Source organism: Parasteatoda tepidariorum, chromosome 1 (assembly GCF_982258835.1).
Source record: "Parasteatoda tepidariorum strain Cologne lab strain chromosome 1, Ptep-v5.0, whole genome shotgun sequence".
NCBI classification, from domain to species: Eukaryota; Metazoa; Arthropoda; class Arachnida; order Araneae; family Theridiidae; genus Parasteatoda; species Parasteatoda tepidariorum.
This window is the reverse complement of record NC_141755.1, coordinates 2,103,516-2,125,071: the sequence shown is the minus strand read 5'-3', so window position 1 is coordinate 2,125,071 and position 21,556 is coordinate 2,103,516. Positions and strand designations below refer to the sequence as shown.

The 21,556-nt window shown below is 29.9% G+C and overlaps 1 protein-coding gene across 1 annotated transcript; it reads right to left on the bottom strand.

Annotated features, from left to right (window-relative positions):
* Nucleotides 1-954: 954 nt before the first annotated feature.
* LOC107438859 (cytochrome P450 2J1) lies at nt 955-20,833 on the bottom strand. The gene is made up of 7 exons (XM_016051259.4): nt 20,705-20,833; nt 12,268-12,610; nt 10,698-11,031; nt 8,602-8,801; nt 6,950-7,213; nt 4,377-4,550; nt 955-1,803 (listed from the first exon to the last, which is right to left on the bottom strand). Exons 2-7 carry the CDS (start codon nt 12,596-12,598, stop codon nt 1,637-1,639), a joined length of 1,470 nt encoding a protein of 489 aa, XP_015906745.2. The 5' UTR covers nt 12,599-12,610; nt 20,705-20,833; the 3' UTR covers nt 955-1,636.
* Nucleotides 20,834-21,556: the final 723 nt, after the last annotated feature.

The window sequence follows — 21,556 nt, the reverse complement described above, 5'->3', positions numbered from 1 at the left end:
TAGTTAATGAGCGATAGCAATTTTAAGTGCTTTTTTACAAATTTGTTTTCACTTTATTATTATTTATTTATTTGCTTTGTGTTACATTTTTCTCTGCTTCTCAAAATCGATAAGACATAGGAACTCAATGATTTCGATTCTATTATTGTGTTCGAGAATTATTTACCGATAAGCTTGTAGTGAAAATAAATTACCCTGGTCGATCTCAGGGCTAAAGGTCGATCTACTGTCGCTGAAATGCAACTTCTGAGTTGAAATTTGACATGGTGAGGATCATTTTGAAATTTAACGAGAGATTTTTTTGAAATTTCTATTTGTTCGACACTTGCAATTTTAAGAGCTTTTTTACATTCTTTTTCTTTAAATAATATTTTTTCCCCATTGTTGTAGAAAAATGTATTTCTCCATTTCGTTTTGATTAACATATTAATAAATGCATTTACTTAAAATCATACATTGATGAACAAAACGATCTTTTTTATGAACTTATGAAGAAAAAAAAATGACGGAAATCAAGAGGAGAGAACTGTCCGTGAAAGCTGATTCTGAGAGAAAATGAATAAGCGCCGCATGGACAGCAACTGTGTTTTTATCACATACACATCTCCACTGCGTAATTACTTTCGGGGAGAAACTATTTTCCATGTTATTGATTTATCAAATTGATTCTCAAAATGCTACTAATGGCAAATCAATCGTAATTTTTTAAGAAAAAGGGCATGAGCCATTCTCCCCCCCCCCCCCCTTGATCTTCAGTGATAAATGAGAAGCAACTTCGTGGATTAGTGAGCGAAGAGAATAGGGTCGGAGCTTTCCAGTAACAACTAAAAAACAGTAGTCTGGATTTTGATTCCTTTGAAAAAATTCTATTATCTCATATTTTGCGACACCTTTTGTCCGATAAATTTTAAAAAATGTTAATGAACAAAACAAAAAAACATCTAATACAAATAATAGAACGAAGTACACAACTTTATTTTTAACTTCGAGCTTGAAACAATTTCGAACATTGATATTACAATAGATTAATGATCACAATAGTGTATTAGAGAAACTCTGATAATAATTGTTGATTTCGATATTATCAAACGTTCCCATTTGAGTTGAAAATAAATGTTGCTTCAAATAAATTCGTACATACCCTTTTTACAACTTTGAATTAAAAGAAAGTAACATATAATGTAAATTTATAAATCCTTATTGTACAAACATTTTCTCTAGATAAGTTTCGAGAAAAGTTAGTCTCACAAAATCATCTATATATATATATTTCTCTTACACGGCGACAAAAAAAAGCCTCATTACAACTCCCCGAATGGCAACGTTAGAAAGTCGACTAATGATTGCCGCGAAGCGAGCTTAGTTTGCGAAGCAAACCATATAAGATTGCGTAGCAATTTTCAGCGGTTGGCGAGCGTTAGCGAGCAGGGGGCGCAGCCCACTAGTTAAATAATATTAAAATTAAGATTAAACTGCATTTTAGAAAGAATTAAGATTACAATATTTTTTTCTCTGCAGAACTCTCTCTGGATGATAGGCACGAACTGATGATTCAAAACAACCTTCGATCATGCATTCCAAAACCCAGTTAAGTTTGATGAATAAACGCATCGCTCCTAAGAAGCTCGGAAGGGCTCTAATTTCTTGGGTGCGCACATACTTCGATTTTGTCAAAATAGAAGAACAAACTGGTGTCCTTAGCTTTTTCTGCAGGGTTTGTCAAACGAAAGTTCTTCAAAATGGTAGTGACAAACAGAAAAACTTGCAACATGGCGAATCCTTCTCCCATACAAGCACGCTTACCTGTGAAGAGGGAAAAAAACACGATTGGAATATTATATTTTTAAAATGCATGTAAATATAGTTCACAAATTTTCCAATCTATTTTGCCTCTTTTTTTACATCTCATTGTATCTCTTGGACTAATAAAGGATATCTTTTTAAATATTTTTATAATTATCTATAAACAAATATGGGTATTTTGGGTATACTATCTGACGCACAAGTTCTTTATGTAACCAGTTTTAAATGAATTTCACGTTGCAAAAAGTTATAAAACAAATTTACAGAATGTCTTCCCTTACATTAGCACAAAATCTGCTTTTGGATTACGCGAGTGTTGGAGTGATATATATATATATATATATATATATATATATATATATATATATATATATATATATATATATATATATATATATATATATATATATATATATATATATATATATATATATATATATATATGGGGTTGATTCTCGCGAAACATGACAATTCACTGTCCCTTGCTCCAAGATCTAATACTTAAAGAACTTTTTTTTAAAAAAAATTAAGAAATAGCATTGCTGTTAGCATTTTAAAATGACTTTGCACTAGCATTGACTGTTTTGAATACTTAAAAAATTTCATTGAATATCAAAATATCATTTTCCTGGCATGTCCCAAACAATATTTCCAATAATAACTAGCTTCAAAACTTCCCATACATTTTTCAAAATGTAATTTTTTTTATCTCAACCTATGTAAGCATTTCTAGAATATGCGCAGAGGGTATTATTTACAAAAACTTCGTTTAAAATAATTTTTTCTGTCAATAATTTGTTTCTCCCAAGAAAATCTATCATTTTCCTGGCTACTTTTATTTAGTGATTTATAACCAAAATAGATAGCGCCAGCAATCTATATCTTATGCTAATAGATTGATTCGATACCCTCCTATCTGAACATGTCTCGTTGCATGAATAAAGAACCAATTTTCTGGCTCAAAATCTATTTCAAAACATTTTTCAAGATGAGTAGATTTTTGTGTCGTCATTTTGCTGGCTTCTTGAAATCATTAATAACATAAACTACATAGATTTATCTGAGTTATTTTAAGAAATCCTGAATTCTGTTGTTTTCTGCAGAATGTAAACGTCTTTGGCCAAAATATAAAATTAAAGTAAAGTTATATGCTATAAAATGGCGAATTTGTCATTATCCTGGCTTATGAATACCAGAACACTGAAGTGTTGCCAGAAATTCTTTATAACTGCTAATACTGTAAGGAGGGAAAGCAAATATTAACCTAATACCAAGTTTATGTATGATTGTAATATGCTTGGATGTAATCAAAGTATTTTATTTATTTAATGATTGATTATTATACACAATTTTATTCTGTACATATCAGCAACAAAAAAAATTTTTTTTCCTTCTACAGTGGAGAAAAAGAATTAATTTAAGCAGTTTATGGCCCATCTAACATAAAGGCTTAGACTGAGTTACTTACTATTAACTTAAAATGACTGTTTTTTAAACTTCATTCTCCTGGTAATATGTCATTCTCCTGGCAGTCAAGATTTAGTGAATTTCCATTTAATTTTTTCTCTTGAACAAATGTCAATAAACTATACTGCTGCCTGTAAGATAATAATAAGTGTAACTAAAAAAGTATTTAAAAAAAATTTTAGATTATTCTGAAGACTTTAAATTTGAAGAAATTTCTTGGTCCGAATTGTCATGTTTCGTGAGAATCACTCATATATATATATATATATATATATATATATATATATATATATATATATATATATATATATGTATATATATATATATATATATATATATATATATATATATATATATATATATATATATATATATATATATATATATATATATATATATATATATATATATATATATATATATATATATCAAAATTTTAGGAAGTGATAGTACACACCCAAGCAAACAATTTTTATCAAAGATTGCATGGTTGAAAACAAAACGCAAAACCGCTAGAGGGCGTCAAAGTTTATGTTCCTTTATGAGGCAAAAACACACAAAGAACGATGAAGTTAAGTTATAAAAGCAAATTTAATGGCATGTGATTACAATAAGTGTTCAAAACAGTGGCTGGCAGTGGCTATGCACGCAGTACAACGGCGGAGAAAAGATAGGCGAACATTCTGAAACACACCAGGCATATCGCGAAGTAACGCAGTGCAGTAACTCGCAACAGGAATTGAGCTTTCATGTTTGCATCAAACAGCTTTCCAATTGCGCCAGCACCTTTGCGTTTTGTTTTCGACCATGCATTCTTTGATAAAAATTGTTTGCTTGGGTGTGTACTATCACTTCCTAAAATTTTGAATTTTGCCCATCTTTTTAGAATTTCCCTGTATATATATATATATATATATATATATATATATATATATATATATATATATATATATATATATATATATATATATATATATATATATATATATATATATATATATATATATATATATATATATATATATATATATATATATATATATATATATATAGTTTTTCTTGTTTATAGATGAGGGATATCAAAGAGGAAATATTAGACTACTTACCTATTCCGAAAAGTGGTAGAAGGTCGGGCCTTTTTTGTCCATCCTTAGCAAGAAATCTTGAAGGTTTAAATTTTTCTGGTTCATCGTAATCGTTGGGATTCATGTGAGCTGCCCAGAAGTTATAAACTGTAACTGCTCCCTTGGGAATTCTGTATCCACCAATAGTTGTTTCCTCTAAATAATAAATATATATTTCTTCTTTAAATAATTGCAAATATCTGTTGCTTAATTTTAGAGAACATTCATACTTCGCGCCCACTGGGCAATGCAACATTTTTAATGCTAGAGTACGTATTGTTTCGCCAATAAATTATAATTCTTTGAATTTTAGTAACTGTCGCTGAAAATATGAATGACTGAAAGAAATTATAAATTAGATTTAAAAATTGCAAGTTTCTATTAATAATTATAGAATTTTATCTATTTTCTATATTCTTTTATTTCATCGATCGATTTAGTATTCTTTTCTACAAAGATCTATTTATTATTTCTCGTGGTCTTAGCAACAGAAGAATAAGACAATATGAGAAATCATAGTTAAGGATGTAACTTCATTTATATATTTTAATGTTGTGAAGAGTGTTGTTTTTATCGTCTATTTGAAAGTATGCAAAAAAAATAGTTTTGTACGAAAGATGATCCTATGAAGAATAGATATTAAAATCATCAGTAGCCTTGGAATGGCTGCTAACTGTTTATTGGAATAATTTTGATGTTTAACTGAATGGCTGCTAGATTCTGAGTTAGTAATGAATGGTATTGTGCCTTTGAAATTATTTAATGCAATAATTATTTCCAAATAAAATATTTGTTTCAAACTTTATTCATTACTTTAAATTGTTTTCATTGATTTTATTATTATAATAGAGATGTAAAGCCTCATAAGTGATTATTAAGAATTTCTTTAACCAATGAAAATATTAATAGTTTAAATTTTAAATTCTCCCGCTACTTTTTAAAGCTAAATTGAACGATATTAATAATTTTTAAAGGTGATAAATCGTATTTTATATTTTAAGGAAATTATTTCATTTTCTAAATGGGCCAGTTATAACCAAACTTAATGACAAAACGTAACAGTTTGCTTCTACCACTATTTGGGCTTTTGCCAACCTAACAGGGGCACCGCATAGCTTTTGTAATCTAGTATCGATTCTTTGTTATTGATGTAATCGAGTCTTGGTAAAATTACTAAAGTGAATTTGTCATCAAATAAATAAAAACTTACAGTGTGACTCTGATGCTTAATATTTACTTCTAGAAATTAATAAGATATATTTTTGAGAAGTTATAAGAATTTTGTGTAATAAAAAATGCAATTTTGTACTTGAACTTATTTACGCATCTTACATTAACAAGTGAGGCATTGTTTCTTGTGTATTTTTTCTCGCTTCATTGAATGAGACACGAATTCATTTAACTCATATTTCAAAAGTTGAAGTGGTTATTTTTATGTAATATTTTTGAATTATACATATTACGAAAAAAAAAACCTTATAACTTCAAAACTATTATTCCAATCAATTTGAACTTTATCTCATTCAGTTCTCCCCATAATGAATTATATCGGAAAAGAGATCTTACTTGTACAGATAGTTCTTGGATAGCAATGTTAAAGTATATACAAAAGTACGTTTTAAAAAGTACTTTTATTACATATAAGCTTTTGCGATTTTTGAACTAATTTCTATTAACTTATGTATTTTTTTATTCGAATAAAATACATAAGTAACTATGCATTACTTGTTTACACAGCAATATCAGAAGCCTAAGTAGTACAAATTAGTAATTTTAGTACATTGAACATTTATAAATTCCAAACTATTAATGTAATCGGTTTAGTTATAATTTATAATAACAAAACAAAAAAGTATCTCGGGTATTTATCTTTCCAAAGAAACACTTTAACTAATATTGTAAGTGATAAGAAATGTGTCACTTTCCCCCCCCCCTTTTCTCAACCATCTTTATTTCAATAATGTTTGTTTAAATTCTTTTTTATTTAAATGAAAGAAAAAGCTTACAATTTTCAAGCCATGTAAGTCTGAAAATGTTATAATTTTTTTTATTTATTTTATCTTTTACCAACTGAAGGTAAAAGTTTTGCCTTAAGCTAGATTAGACGAACTCCGTTGGTTAGGCCATTGTAGTGTTTTGTACTACTTTTGAGTAATTTAAATTTTTGTTTTATTTAAGGGAATTATTTGATAAACATTACCACTGGAAATAAAAAAAAATCAACCCTTTTTCATGGGTAATGTTAATTTTTAGTAAGATACATTCTTTACATTGAATTGCAAAATCTTAAAAGTTTTATTTAAGCAACCTAAAATGCGAAAACTAAAAAAAGAAAAATATCATAATATCGGAACATAAATAAAATAAGATTTTTTTTGAAAAAAGCGTTGGTACCTTACTACTTTCTTCTTATAAGCAAATTTCCCTTTATTTAAATAGGGAAAGCCAAGCATTAATCGTCATAAGAATAATTAATTATGATGTTAAGCTTCGAACTCTTTTACAGTGGTTTTTTTTCTTCTTAAATTTACAGACAACTCTTCATTTATACTTACTGCTGCATTCTAAACTGGCAAAAACAGTAAATATATCCGAAGTCCTCATCACCTCAGATAGGAATGCATTGGTATAGATCAATCTACTTTTATCTTCCATTTCTGGATTTCTGTCTGATCCCACCACTTCCAAAATCTCTCGATACACATTCTCTTGTTCTTCTGGATATTTCAAAGCAGCTTCAATAAAAATTCCAGCGAACATTGCCACAAAAAGAATACCATCGGCACAGATTTGCAGCAATGATCTCAATAGAACTTCGTCTGAAAAGGCATGCAGAGCAAATTAGATAAAATGAAATTACTTTATGCAAACACAAAATCTCAATTAAAAAACTTTCTGCACGCGTCGTCACCTCATTTTAGTGAAATTAATTTGAAAATCACAGATTTTTTTTTAAAAAAATGTTTCATTTTTATGATTCATACCACAGGCGTGAAATTGGTAAAAAGCTGAAAAAAGTGTATGAAGGAAGCATTTACTACAGAATGTTATCAACGCTTTAACGAAAATATCGTTGTGAGATTTTATTTATTTAAATTGTTTGTTGAATCTCAATGCGTGACTTTTAAATCACCAGAATACTAACTCGATATTTAATTTCAAATTCACATGAATCTGAATGCGAATCTCTGATTTTAAAATCGCGTGAATACGATTCTCGATGTTTCATTTTTAAGTAAACTTAGCCCGAATCATAATAGTGGCTTTTAAATCGCGTGAATACGGAATGTAATATTTGATTTTTAAAAAAAAATCGTGAAATTACGAAGAAAAAAAAAAGCCCGATTTTAAATAGCGTGATTTGGAATCACGATGTGTGATTTTAAATCATGTTAATATCATTTTAAATCGTGTTTGTATTCGTAGGAAAAAGCGTACGAATGAATCTTTTTTCTTCTCGGAAATTCGAAAAAAGACACATTTTCTTTGAAGTGCTTTTTTTTTCTTCATTTTTAGTAATGGTAAAAAGAATTGGCGTGTTGATGATGAATTCATGGCGTCTGCGTAGATAAGTTTGTTTTACTATATTAATACTCTAATGATCTAATTCTAATGTTTTTAAACTAGCCTTATTTTTTAATCATTATTGGTTTAAAAATTATTTTTAGTCCAGCTAATTATATATTGCCTGACGATTCATACCCTAACGAACATTAAGAATTTAGACTGCATCATTCTGTATTACATGGGGTCACAAATAAATAATAAAAAATTGAAAATAAATATTAAAAAAAATGAGAGCTTCTAAAGTAAATCATGGATTTCAGTGAAGGAACACATAAAAAATGTCATACAAAAATAAATATTTAAATGAATAGTTTGATTTATTCTAGGTTTAATTGCTGCTGGTGTTAGTCTGATAATAATTGTTATGTTGATTAAAAGGACACGAAAAAGCTACAACACATAGAGTAGAGTTCTTATAAAAAGAGATGAAGTCAAAATAGTGTTTTATGTTACTTACTGCGAGTACAAAATGAATTTAATTTTAAATTTCAATTATTCAATAAATTTACTATTATCTTCTCTTTGAAAACTTTATCGAGCACTTTATACTCATATTTAAAAGGAGATATTATATTTATTGTTTTACATTAAACGTTGCTCTTATTGGAACTTTTTTTAATGTGAAATTGGAAGGTATTACCTGTAAAATACTTTGCAGTAGGATCCTGCCTACCCTCTCTCAACTTCTTTTCTTTGTAGAAAGCATCAATTGCATTCCGTATGTGATTTTCATTGTAGGTTGCTTTATGTCTATTGATAACCTTCGTTAATATACTTCTCATGACCACGTGACCTTTTTTACCTTCTTTAACATTCATGTGAAATGGGAAAAGAAAATACCTACGACCAAAAATATTAAAGTGTCGGTATTGAAGTAAATGGGTTAAGTCAGTTATTTTTTGAATCAGTAATTACGCAAAAAAAAAAAAACAATGTAATAAATACTGTAAGGAATTTTAGAAAATTTATAACTAATTTCATAGAAAAATACATTTGTCTAAGGTTAAAATCTATCTTAGTTAACACGCTTATTTTAAATGAGTTTGCATATAATGAGTATAAGATATTTTGAAAGCTTAAAACTAAAGACTCAAACCCATAAATAGAATCAGCTGTTCGCTGAAGGCGACTAGTAATTAGAATATACGTATCTCGATTATGTCATTCAATTATTTAAATAGAGCATTGAAACAAATAATAAGCCTTCCTGGAATACTATTTGATGTAACTAACCCTATCTTTAGTTAAGTGATGAGGAAACGGAAAAGGAAATTCTAACACATGATCCTCTGAGGATATTTTGTGTGAGCAGTGTCGGTGTGAGCCGGGATCAGAATTCGCATCAACCAGCTAAAGCTGGGATTCGAACCTGATACTCACCTCATTGAGAAACGAGCGCTCTATACACTTCAGCCGCCCCGAATCTCTAATAAATTAATTTTATATTTTATTTTATAACCGGCGTTGAGCAACCGATCCAATTCTGATTTTAGAATTATCTACGTTCAACTCCGTAGTCTTGTCATTTTGAATTTAATCCTGGAGAACTCCTGGATCAAGCATTGGGAGAAATTAGTCTTCGTGCAGGACTCATTGATGGAACTTGCTCGCATTTGCGTAACATATAAATCGAAAAACCCTCACGGTTAGCTCAATGCCAATGGAATTCAAAACTATGATCCATCTACAACTGAAGATATTTTATGTAAGCACTGTGGTCCGTGTGAAGGTGGAGCTGAATTCGTATCAACCAGCCAACGCTAGGATTCGAACCTGAGTAAAGAATCCAACTCCTCAAAATCCGTTGATGTCATTTTGCAATATACCAGGTTAATTGGAGGAGTTTTAAGTTATTATAATCAGTCGGAATTTTCTAGGCTTATTGCATTAAGTATGATTCATAGTTTCATTCAAAACTTATTTTAATAAATCTTCTTAAAGTTTAATAGCATGAGCCAAGTGAAGTAAAGATTTTACTAAAAAGAATTCAAATAAAGGGAAGTATAAAATAGTTTTGATCAAGAAATAAAGACTAAGTAACACTTAGCAGTAATTATTGATATTTACAACAGTACGAATACATTATTAACGTTTAATTTATGCGCGTATAGAAAACAATAAAATTAATTAAAGAAAGGCTAATGGTAACAAAAGAACAAGTAATAGTGTCTCTTAGAAAGTTTCTATATAAATATGTTTAGTAACAAAAAAGTTGTATTAAAATGGTTACTTAACGCTGCAGAAAGAAATGGAAACGACTATTGAATCTATGATCCAAATCAGTCGAAAATATTTCTTTTAATGAACTATCGTTTCAACATTGATTCATTCAGTTGATTTTGAATCATTCTTATTTTAAGTCTATCCGGATGGATCAATCTGTCACTCGAATATGCAGTCATTCAAGGCAATTATTCGAATTTGTGATACAGTTTCTGATTTGAATTTCAGATTATTTGATTTTGATCCAATTCATGGACTCAAGTGCAATGATTAAAATTTTTTAATCAGTTTACTCGAGTCAACGATTCAATTCATTTGAAATAAATGGTTTGAATCACTTTATATAAACAAATCGCCAGATTCCAACAATCTTGATGATTCAAATCCTATCACTAACTGAGCATCAGTATTGAATCATCACCTATCGTTGTCACCACACCGAAACCACGAGTCTGCTGATGGCCAAAGTTGCAGATTCGTGATTTTGGCGTTGTTTTGGCAAAATAGGCATACTTAGCGAAATTTCCAATGAGAAGAAGATTAATGCTTGTCATGCACATCAAGTTCTTGAAGTAAGCTCTGTTGAACTCTACTAATTCCTGTTCTGTGACTCCATCATTACCAAACAGTGTTTGGCGCATGACTTTGGTGCATTTCGACAAGAGTATCTCAGCAATGTCTACGGGTTGGCCGTTTGTTCTTCTGAGATCAACGATGGTACTGCGAACAATATCATAAATAGGGCCCGACAGATGGTCTTTAACGGTCGTCATACCTCGTTCTCTAAACTGATTCAATAGAAACTTCCTGGCAGTCTTCCAGCCTTCTCCTCTCATATATACAACACCTGCAAGAAAAGATATTTCCTCCTTAACTATTAAAGAAAAGTTTGTCATTTTTTAATGTCGTTCCAAAAATAAATAATTGTTATACCAAAAATAATTGTAAATAAATAAATAAAAACAAAACAAAAAACTTCTTATACCTGAGATATGCCCCCAAATTGAAACGGTGAATAAATTGAAAAGTGTACGAAAAGCATTTTCGGAGCGTTGCGGAGGTAAAGGTCTGAATCAATTATGCTGTTAAATTAATATGAATAATAGATTAACATATTGCTTTCTGTTAATTACTTTTTTTTTCATTTTCTCTTAAGCAATCAGGCATATGCTATTAATATTTTTTTTATAAATGTTTAAAGTGACGTAATTCGAAAAATATAGATATTTTTTTCTTTATTTTTAGTATTGTGACTTGGTAACTTTTTTCGTTGAATAATTATGGCAAATTTCTGCAGTCGTTATAACAACTTAATAACGATTCATTTTGATTGAGAAAGGAATAATGCAGGTTTCTTTTCTAACATTTTCTCATCTGAAGTTTTTCTTTCCTTTTTTAAAATAAATTTTTTTCTTCACATTTTGTGTTTCGTTTAGGTGAAAAGTAATAGTATAAAAATAGTGGTAATATTAATGATTTTAAAATTGTTTTGAAGTTTTAATTCCATGTTCGGCTTTCTCTTTTGTTTTAATTAATGAATGAAAAATAATGTGCTCTTAAGAGAATTTTTTGTATTTTTTCTATAAATAATAATTAAAAAACACGAAGTCAATTTGAAAAATAAACACAATTTAATAAGGACTTGCCTTATTAAATATTAAACGAGCCAATCTATGAACAAAAATTTCTCACGCTCAAAAACATAAAGTACACATAAAAATAAAGTACGCAAAAATCATAATAATAAATCGCACGCAATGTTGCTGTGTTATTTTTTTTTAAAGTATCACAAACAGGTGAAATAGAAATACGTATATATTAGGGGGACTGGAAAGTAATGTCGTTTCAGTGCATTTGACATTTAAGATAAGATTTTATTTTTAATCGATAATGTGTTCACCCTCGTTATCTACAACCTTTCAATGACGGATCAAAAATGGATCGAAAAAAATGAATTGGTTTTTAAGACTAACGAATATTTTATGAGCCGAAACAACATTACTTTCCGGTCCCCCTCCCCATATATCAATATAATTTGCTTCAAACCTTGAGTGAAAGAATTAAATTTAAAGATTGTACTTACCCCCGTTTAAAAAACTGTAAAGAAGTTGAAAAGAATCTGGTCTTTCATAAAAGCAGTCCGTTTTGGTGATGTGAGCTTCTCTGACAGCTTTGACATTCCCGAAATGAATGAATAAACGCCCCGTGTAAGTGAAGCTGAAGACATCGCCGTATTTCTTTCCATATTCCATCAGTTGCAAATGGCAGGTATCATGTCTCAAAATAGGCCACAATCCAAGGTAAGGGAAACCATAAGGTCCGGGTGGTGTTCCTCTTGATTTGAAGTGGTAATACAGTAAGCTTAGGAGGACAACTGCTATGGCAATGTAGAACTCAGTTGTGATTTGGGACATACTCGTAGGGTTCTAATATGAGAGGAGAAATTATTACATAATATTCATGCGTCAGGTTTTTATCACAATAACATATATGGCAGTGATTTAATAATTGCTGAATTAGAAATATTCATGGTTTACTGGGTTATCTGACAATTCTTGACTGTTTTGAAGAATCACAAGGAGCACAAAATTTTGAAATTTTGGTAATTTTTCCTTCTTCATTTATGTAAGTGCCATCCTGTTCCACAATCTCTATGCAATCTAGAAGTGCCATCGTTCCGGAGTTTCACAATGTTTTCGAGTGTTCTACATGAGTTTTCTTGTCATCGAAAGAATTATATAGCACAGAGAAATTCCAAAAAAGAATATTTATTATGATGAATGATAGATTTTCAGTCTGAAGAGCATTGGGGCTGATGAATATATAGTATAGAACATTATAACTTTTGTTATTGTTCGAAATATGACTTCTTCTCATTCTTTTCTTATTAAACTCTCATTGTGAACACATTTTCTGTTTATTCTATCCGTCAATTATCCTGATTTATATAATTTTGTCACCTATCAAAAATCGGTATTCCAGACAGTCCAATATTATTTGTTTGTATGAAGTTTAAATAAAATAATATGAAGTTTAAATGGAATGGTGAATATCCGATGCTTCAAGTCTATGGGAAATTTTGATAGATTTTTTGAAGGAATGATCACAAAGAATGAAAAATTTGAACCCATAAAGAAGTCAATGGTATTTGCGATACATCAATTTTTAGTTTTAGGAAATAGATATTTCTCTATCAAATGAAAGAAATGCGGCATGAACTTTAAATAAATTGAGTTTTTTACACAAAAAAGAAATTTTTTTCTCATTTGTTTCATCAAAAATAAGTTTTACATATTATCATAAATATTGACCCCTTATTAAATTCAAATGATTGACTTAGCCCAAGCATTTTTAAGGAAGCCATTTTTTTTGATTAGTCATTTTAATTGATTTTTTTCTTGAATGAAAAGTGTAGTATTCTTAAAAGTATACACGTAGTCATATTGAAATCTTTTTTCAATTTGAAATAACAAAACTTAGGAGACTCACTCAACTCAATCGCTTCTTTCTACATTTTCCACAAAAACGCAGAAGATTTTGTTTTACAATGATCGTAGCTTTATGCAAAGATTATTTTGTTTCTATGCAACAAATGACTTAGATTTAAAAAATAATCATCTGTACTTAAAAATAAAATGAACCTAAAGAATGCAGATTGTAGGACTCGATAAGAAAAAATAAATGAGAAGTCATTTTACTCGCTGACGAGACAATCAAATAGGGAAAGATTTTTATTAAGTTTCTTATTTTTTTAAAATAAAAATATCAGGCATATATCTCTCTCTCTTTCATACTCTTTTTGTTACTTTTGATTGAGTCTTAACACTGATCGAATATAAATTTTTTTTTATTCCATCGTACTCTATGTACATTTTTCAACAATCCTCCGTGATTTCTGAGTTTCATAGTTTTTGCGCTGCAAAATGTTAATTGGAACACCCAAAACATCGGCGGTCCTCACAATTTTTACTGTAGAGAGATTAAACTCTGTAGATTTACTATATCATCCATCTTACGTCTTTTAAATTTTTGAGGGGTTTCTTCTTTTAAGTTAAATGTTTAAAATTGAAAAATACTTTTTTGCGTTTTTGTAATGTATCACAATACCGATAGAAACGAAAAGATATAAAAATGAAAACCTGCCTCTAACTAGACCTGACATACTCAATTAAATTTTAATTTTATAAATGCATTACCATTAAAGCGTTATGGAATGAATCAAAATTCATTTTGAAGTTCATTACAAGTCCATAACAATGCATAATTGTAATAGATTGAGCAGGGAGCAATTTATTATATGGAAATGTGTAAATTGTTCTTAAAAACCGATAAAATACGTCGGTAACGAAGAACTGAAATATTGAGCTTGTAATCATAAATCAAGAACTCTAAAACAAATGTTTATAATGAAAATTCTTTTCTCGCGGGAACATAATGTTAACTGAACAATAAGTTGAACAGAAGCAGAGATGCCAACTTGCACCGGACAGCGAATAAATATTTTCGAGTGGTAATTTATTAATTGTGATTCTTGACTTAATAAATTCAATTTATTAGGTTTTTATCCACCACTATTTCTAAATAATTCGAAAGCTTATATCATTCGCCACTTTGTTATAGTTATGTCCATTTGACCGCGTCTGGCATGAAGCATTAATTGTTAAATTAATTAATCAAAATATACCTTTTGATATAATTAAAATTCTAAACTCATATTTAACCAAAAGAACCTTTCGGATTAAACTCAATGGCGAGCTATCAAATAAGAGGCTAATACGTGCCGGCGTACCTCATGGAAGCATCCATTGTATTTAATCTTTACTAGCGATTTCCCTATTAACTACAGTAACCATAATTATTTTATTGCTTTCTACGCTGATGACACAGCGATTGCCATGAGATCATTAAGACCAGATCAGGCAGTTAAAAATCTTAACGAACAAATGCCACCAATTGAACAATGGTGTCGCAACAATAAAATAGCGATTAATACTGATAAATCTCAACTAATGATTATAAGGAGGAAAAAAAGGCACCAAAAAAATAAACAGTGGCGTTATCCTTTTTAATGATAAAATCCCAATCACTAATAAGGCCACCTACCTAGGTGTAACCTTTAATGATAAACTCACGTGGAACCTCCACGTACAAAATATTATAAATAAAATCTATGCAGCATACAACTGCCTCAAACCTATTCTTAATGCTAATTCATCCCTCCCAATAGACCTAAAACGCTTGCTATACTTACAATGTCTAAGGCCCATCCTTACATATGCATGCCCCGCCTGGGGTAATATAATTAACAATACCCAGATAAATAAACTTGAAATAGTCCAAAATAAAATATTGAGACGCATCACTGGTGTGCCTCGCTATCTACCAATTATTAACAATAAAAATGACTTAAAAATAGACCCAACCATGAATTTTATAAACAGATTAAATGCTAGTTTTTATAGCAAGTCAAAAAACAAAGACCGAGGGGGTTTTGACGCCCTGCTAAATAAAGAACTAATTGTGGATATGAAGAACCACAACCCCATAACTGCATTCCTGCTCTCAGATTGCATACTGTCAAAGTACTACTATACATAGTGGCCCCCCTTTTTACATATATGGATGCTCGCAGAGAGAGGAAATGACTAGAAGGGTGATCCTCGACTCGCTACCTCACTTTTATATTGCCACTTATTTCGCATCGTAACTTTGTTTCTTCCACACATCTGTCATCTCAGTATATAACTCCCTTGAAGGAATTCTATACATCCCCCCTATATTTTAGGTCCTTTCACTATTAGTATAAACTGATTTGTGACTTCCGCCTCTGTGTTTTCGCTCGCCACTCTACCCATCTTTCCATTGTCAATATTACAGGCGCCCACGGGCTCAAGCTCATATGAAAGAGTCAATTGTCCGCTTCGCGGACGGGCACTCTGTAAGAAACACCAGTTCAGTTCAGTATAGTGAAGTCATACTAAACCTTTTATAAAGTAAACAAAATTAGTGAATTATTTGCAAACTAGGAGGCTCTGCCACCTGCTCGCTAACGCTCGCCAACCCCCGAGAATTGCTACGCAATCCTATGTGGTTCACGCCGTGAAGCATGGCTCGCTGCGTTCGCTCGCCAATGAACACAATGTTCTAGCACAAAGACATAATATATTATCATCAAAGACATAGTATTTTATCATCAAAGACATAGTATTGTACTTATGTAGAAAAATTCTACCAATGTTCTTATTGGCTTTTAAAAAAGTATATTAGCTATTTAGATTGTACATGGTGAAAAAATCAAAACATTAGCTAAATAAGAAACATATTAGCAAAATAAATTATCAAATATTGCTTCACTAATATTCTGCATTTTAAAGCGTGAAAATTCAATGCATAAATAAACGCGAAATATAAAAAAATTCAATGCATTCAATACAAACACAAACACACGTTTTTTAGACGTTTAGGTAGATCCCAGTAGAAAAATATCAATTCAACAGCGGCCTTTTAAAGCATTCTCACTTCAATTAATTAATTAATTCCTAATTGAGTTTAAATTAAATATTGTCATGTTTTTAGTGCATGAATCTGAATTGAACAACCTGATAATGCTCACTCTGGTTATTGTTATCTGGTTGCTCACTACGTGCTCTTGCGCGCCGAATCCAATCAATTAAAAATGAAAACTGTTGCCAGCGCGAGAAAAGAAATATCATCGGTTTTATTGATACATACATACGTACGTATTAGCGTTTTATATAATAAGAAGATAGATTTTAGTTTGTAGTTATTTACCGCTTTTTAAAATTATTTTGGCATGTCTGGAGCAGTTGGCATCTCTGCAGAAGTCGAATAATTCATATCAAGAAACAAACTGTTCTATATCTTTGTTTTAATTATGCTAATTAGTTTACGAAGATTCAATATTAATTCTGAGCTATATTTTAGTTTTAGTGATGCTTTAAGGCAGGAGAAATATGCATTTTATTAAATCTGCGTTGTTCTTGTCTTTCCTTTTCTTATATTCATTTAACACATTTTATCAGTTTATATTAGACTTTTGAGACTTCAAATTCCTCATTGTATCTATAGAGAATTTAAATCAGACAAGACTACAATAGCATAACTGCTCCCTATGCTGGTGATACCGGGATAATAGTAAAATCCAAAAATCCAAACATAGCCCTCAGAAAACTACAAGAAAAAATACAAGACGTAGAAAAGTGGTGCCGCCTAGACTGGAAATTTCAAGTAAAAGACCAAAAATCACAACTTTTAATCATCCGAAATAAAGAGAAAAGAAAATACCACCACAGAACAAGTTAATTCTATTTAAAGAAACAATACCAATAGTTGACAAAGCCAAATACCGTGGACTCATCCTTAATAGCAAATTCAACTGGAATGATCACATCAAAAGCATAACCAGAAAAGCACAAGCAGCATGCAGAAAACTCCAGGTACTACTCTATCAATCCAACATGGCACTAAAACTCAAAAGATTGCTTTATTTATCCATGATCCGCCCCATTCTTACACATGCTTCACCAGTCTTGACAAATATAACACAAACTCAGCTAAATAAATTAATAGTCTGCCAGAATAAAATATTAAGAAGGATAACAAAAAAAACCAGATGGTTCGTAAGAAATAATACAATACACCATGACCTCAAAATAGATACAATAGACCAGGGATGGCGAACCAATGGCACGCGTGCCATTTATGGCACGTAACACAATATTCTGGGCACCCCACCGATCACAAAGTTCACTATGAAGCATATTAACAATTAAATTTTTAAAAAAATAAATAAAATATGCAATTATGAAGAAAAACATTTACAATTAATGCCAACAAAACAATAACCATAAAAAACAAGCTAACAATAAATAACTAGCAAAAAAAAAAAAAAAATTGGCAGCCCTGCTTAAACTAGCATCTTACAACCTAATATAAGTTATTTGTCATTTAATCTGAAACAACAGAAGTCACACTAATATTACTTTAAGTTAAATTACGCGTATAACTGAGACATTGCAAAAAGATTTTTTTTTTCGTAGTAAATAAAGAGTTTTGAGTTGATAGTATTTAGTATGATTATTTTCCCAATAATCACGAAGTCAAAATGATTTGATGGCACGTCTATGACCTCATTAAACAGTTTTTTGAAAAAAAATGGCACGATGCTGCATAAAGTTTCGCCACCCCTGCAATAGACAAACATAATAGCTAAATTAAATAACAAATTCTACGAAAAAGTCACCTCTTGCTCTACAGCAAATTTCAATGAAATTTTCAATGAATTGTATTTCTATTTGAAAATGTAACTGTGAAGACAAGAACATCAGACCAATTGCAGCATACTATTGCAGTGATGCATCATATTCCCGACATCAATAGCATATACATAACCTCATTTTCATCATATCTACTTGGCTAAAGTTCATACTCTTACAATATAATCTTATCACCCCACTGCACAGTCAGAACCTCAATGATTCACATGAATACTCCTTTACTTCATTTGCATTCCACTACCTCATCGAAGCATCATAAAGATCAAGCTCAAGATGAATGGGAAACGGGCCTCAGGTGCCCAGATATTTTATACAGTTTAAGAGAATTTAAATGAATTATTTTTTCAAAATTTAATTTTCAGGTAGCGCTGAAATGTATATAAATCAAATCAAGAGTTAAATTAAATGAAATTTTAAGAAATCAAAGTTTTCATAAAATATGTATGCTTCAAATTTTTTTTTAAAAAAAATTCAGTTTAAAAAGAGTACCGACATAGGTACAAAGCTAGACTAAAATATATAAGCGATTAATATTATATATAAATGTGTAAATATATAAGTATCTTATAAGAAATCGTTCATTTACGAAGCAATCCGAAAGGAAATGCGATGATAGTTCAGATGATTGGAAAATGCTGTGCTCACCAAATTATTATACTCAACCTCAGAATAATGCAGGAGACACTTTCACATTTTAAATAATTTTTTTAAATTTTTCAAAAAATATTGAGAGGATTATTTTGTAACTTTAGAGTTCAAGAGATTTCTCATACTTTGTAATAATAAGGTTTTTTAAAGCTGTCAGAGGAGCCGACAATAAATTACTAAAGAAAAATAATATTTGCCAGAAAATCAAGCTTGTATCGATTACTTTGGTTTTTATTTGAAATTACTGCACCATAAAATCTTGAGAGATATGGAATTTATTGATTTGGAATTTATTTATTATTATTATATTGACGCTAAATAATAATGCTTTTTTTTCGCTAATTTAGAAATATTCAGTAAAATTTAACGAAATTTTTGGAGCAATTTGAAATTAAATACAAAAATGTTGTTTTAAAATTGGAAAAAAGCTCGCTTCAGATAAGCTTTTAAAGGGATAGGAGCATTCAATGTGAGCATTTAAAGTAGCTCTTTTGTACTGCGTAACAGCAAATAAAATTTTATTTATTTATTTATTTTTTTAATTTTTATTTTTAATAATTAGTGAATTTTACTTGGCAACTAATAGAAAAAGTCTTACATTAATAACTTAAAAAGTTTCCAGTAATTTTCTATGTAGTTTTTGTAAAAAAAAGGCTCTTTAAAATGATCAAGGGTTTTCCGCAAATGTTATTTTTTATTATTGCAAATGACACTAACTTATAGGAAAGAACTATATCTGAAACACTAATGCATATGTGTATTGTTTAAAAACCGATTATTATTATTATTTGCGTTAGCAACAAGGAACTGAAATATCAAGTGACTGAGCAGCCATGAGCGCAAACGCGTAAATGTACTTGTTTAAAATTTCTGAATAAAATTTTTTCTTTTCACGCGTCGGTGACAAAAAGCTAAGAAATTGAGCAACAAGTTGGTCAGAAATGAAAGGTTAAAAGCGATTTATACATATAAACTTATGAACCGTGTCACATTTTTATTTTATGATAGAATTAACACAGGAGTATTTAATTACAATTATGATACTTTACAATTATCATCGAAAATTGACTAGATATGCTTTTTTTCAGTTTCTCTCACTATGTTTTTTTAATTTATATATTTGTATATTACGAATTTAATAAATTAACGAACTTAAAACTGATGTCTTCAAATAGTGAAATTTATAATTGCGTAGCAGTTCTATGGATTATTTGTTTCAAACATAATTTCCAAGCATCATTGAAATGCATATAAATCAAATGAACGAAACGAAATGTATAGGAATAAATTATTTCCCAACACGTACATATTTTTAGGACTTCATTTTAAAAAAGAGTACTACTAGATTGAAACAAAAATAAGTATCCTATAGATGAGCGAAATAAACCGAAAGAAACTGAGAACGCTGTTTCTGGAGTTAGGTGAGCACAGCGCCGGTGTATCATTTGAAATTATAAGAGAAACATCTGCCTCCCATATATGAGTAAATAATTATTATCCATTTATCAGATTCAATTATATTATCTTATGACAAAAAAAAGTTTCATATTGTCTAATAAGAACAAGTGTGCTTACCTTAGACCATCAGACCTTGTATGTTCTATTTCATCCTACGCACTTCCCGATTTAGGGAGTAAAAGTAGACTGAATTAAAACAATTTATCAGTCCTTATAAATCATGACGTCAGTCAACCTTCAACGTCGATAATATATTTAATATTCCACTTTCTCTCTACCAGATCCTTGTATTCAATTTAGTTCATAAGTAACAGGACAATTTCAATATTTCTTGTGTTTTTTAAATATAATTTGAATCAATGGCCTAAAACAAGCGACTTTCGTTAGTCAATTTAATATTATTGCATTATCTAATATGATTTAATAATCTTTTAAATCTTACTATCGGATATTTTAAAATATGCATAGTTTGAATAGAATGATGCATATACTATTTAAATGGCTGATATCCATTGGTATTTATAAACAAATAAGAATGGAAAACTTTTACAAATTGTAAAGAATACTTCTGACTGAAACAAGGAATTAGAATAAATGTTAAGCCTACCTAAAAATTCGAATTGACCAAAACGGAAAAATTTTAAATCAGATTCATAAGCATAAAGTACCTGTAGTTGCTAACTAGAAAGAGTTATTATCCGTTAAGAAAATGAGAGTGTTTTTATGTCCTCTCACTTTTCAGCTTATTCAACTAAATCAGCAGGATAATTACAAATAAAGAATTGTCAGAGTCCTTAATAAATCAAGCTAAGATTAATAAAAAAACAGCTCAAAAAGATCAAATTAAAAAAAAAAAGCCAAAAGAAAAGAAAACAGACGATAATTTAAGAATATTTCGGTATTTGCACTTCAAGAAAAAGATCACAGACACCCACACATGTGCATATGACGTCAGCGCCAGCTGATCGT

Bases quoted from the DNA above. Each gene is read 5' to 3' on its own strand.
- LOC107438859 (XM_016051259.4), bottom strand. From the start codon at position 12,598: ATGTCCCAAATCACAACTGAGTTCTACATTGCCATAGCAGTTGTCCTC. The intron at 11,032-12,267 runs GTAAGTACAATC...CTTTTCTTGCAG, and splicing joins TTACAGTTTTTTAAACGGGG to GTGTTGTATATATGAGAGGA. The intron at 1,804-4,376 runs GTAAGTAGTCTA...CCCTCTTCACAG, and splicing joins TCTACCACTTTTCGGAATAG to GTAAGCGTGCTTGTATGGGA.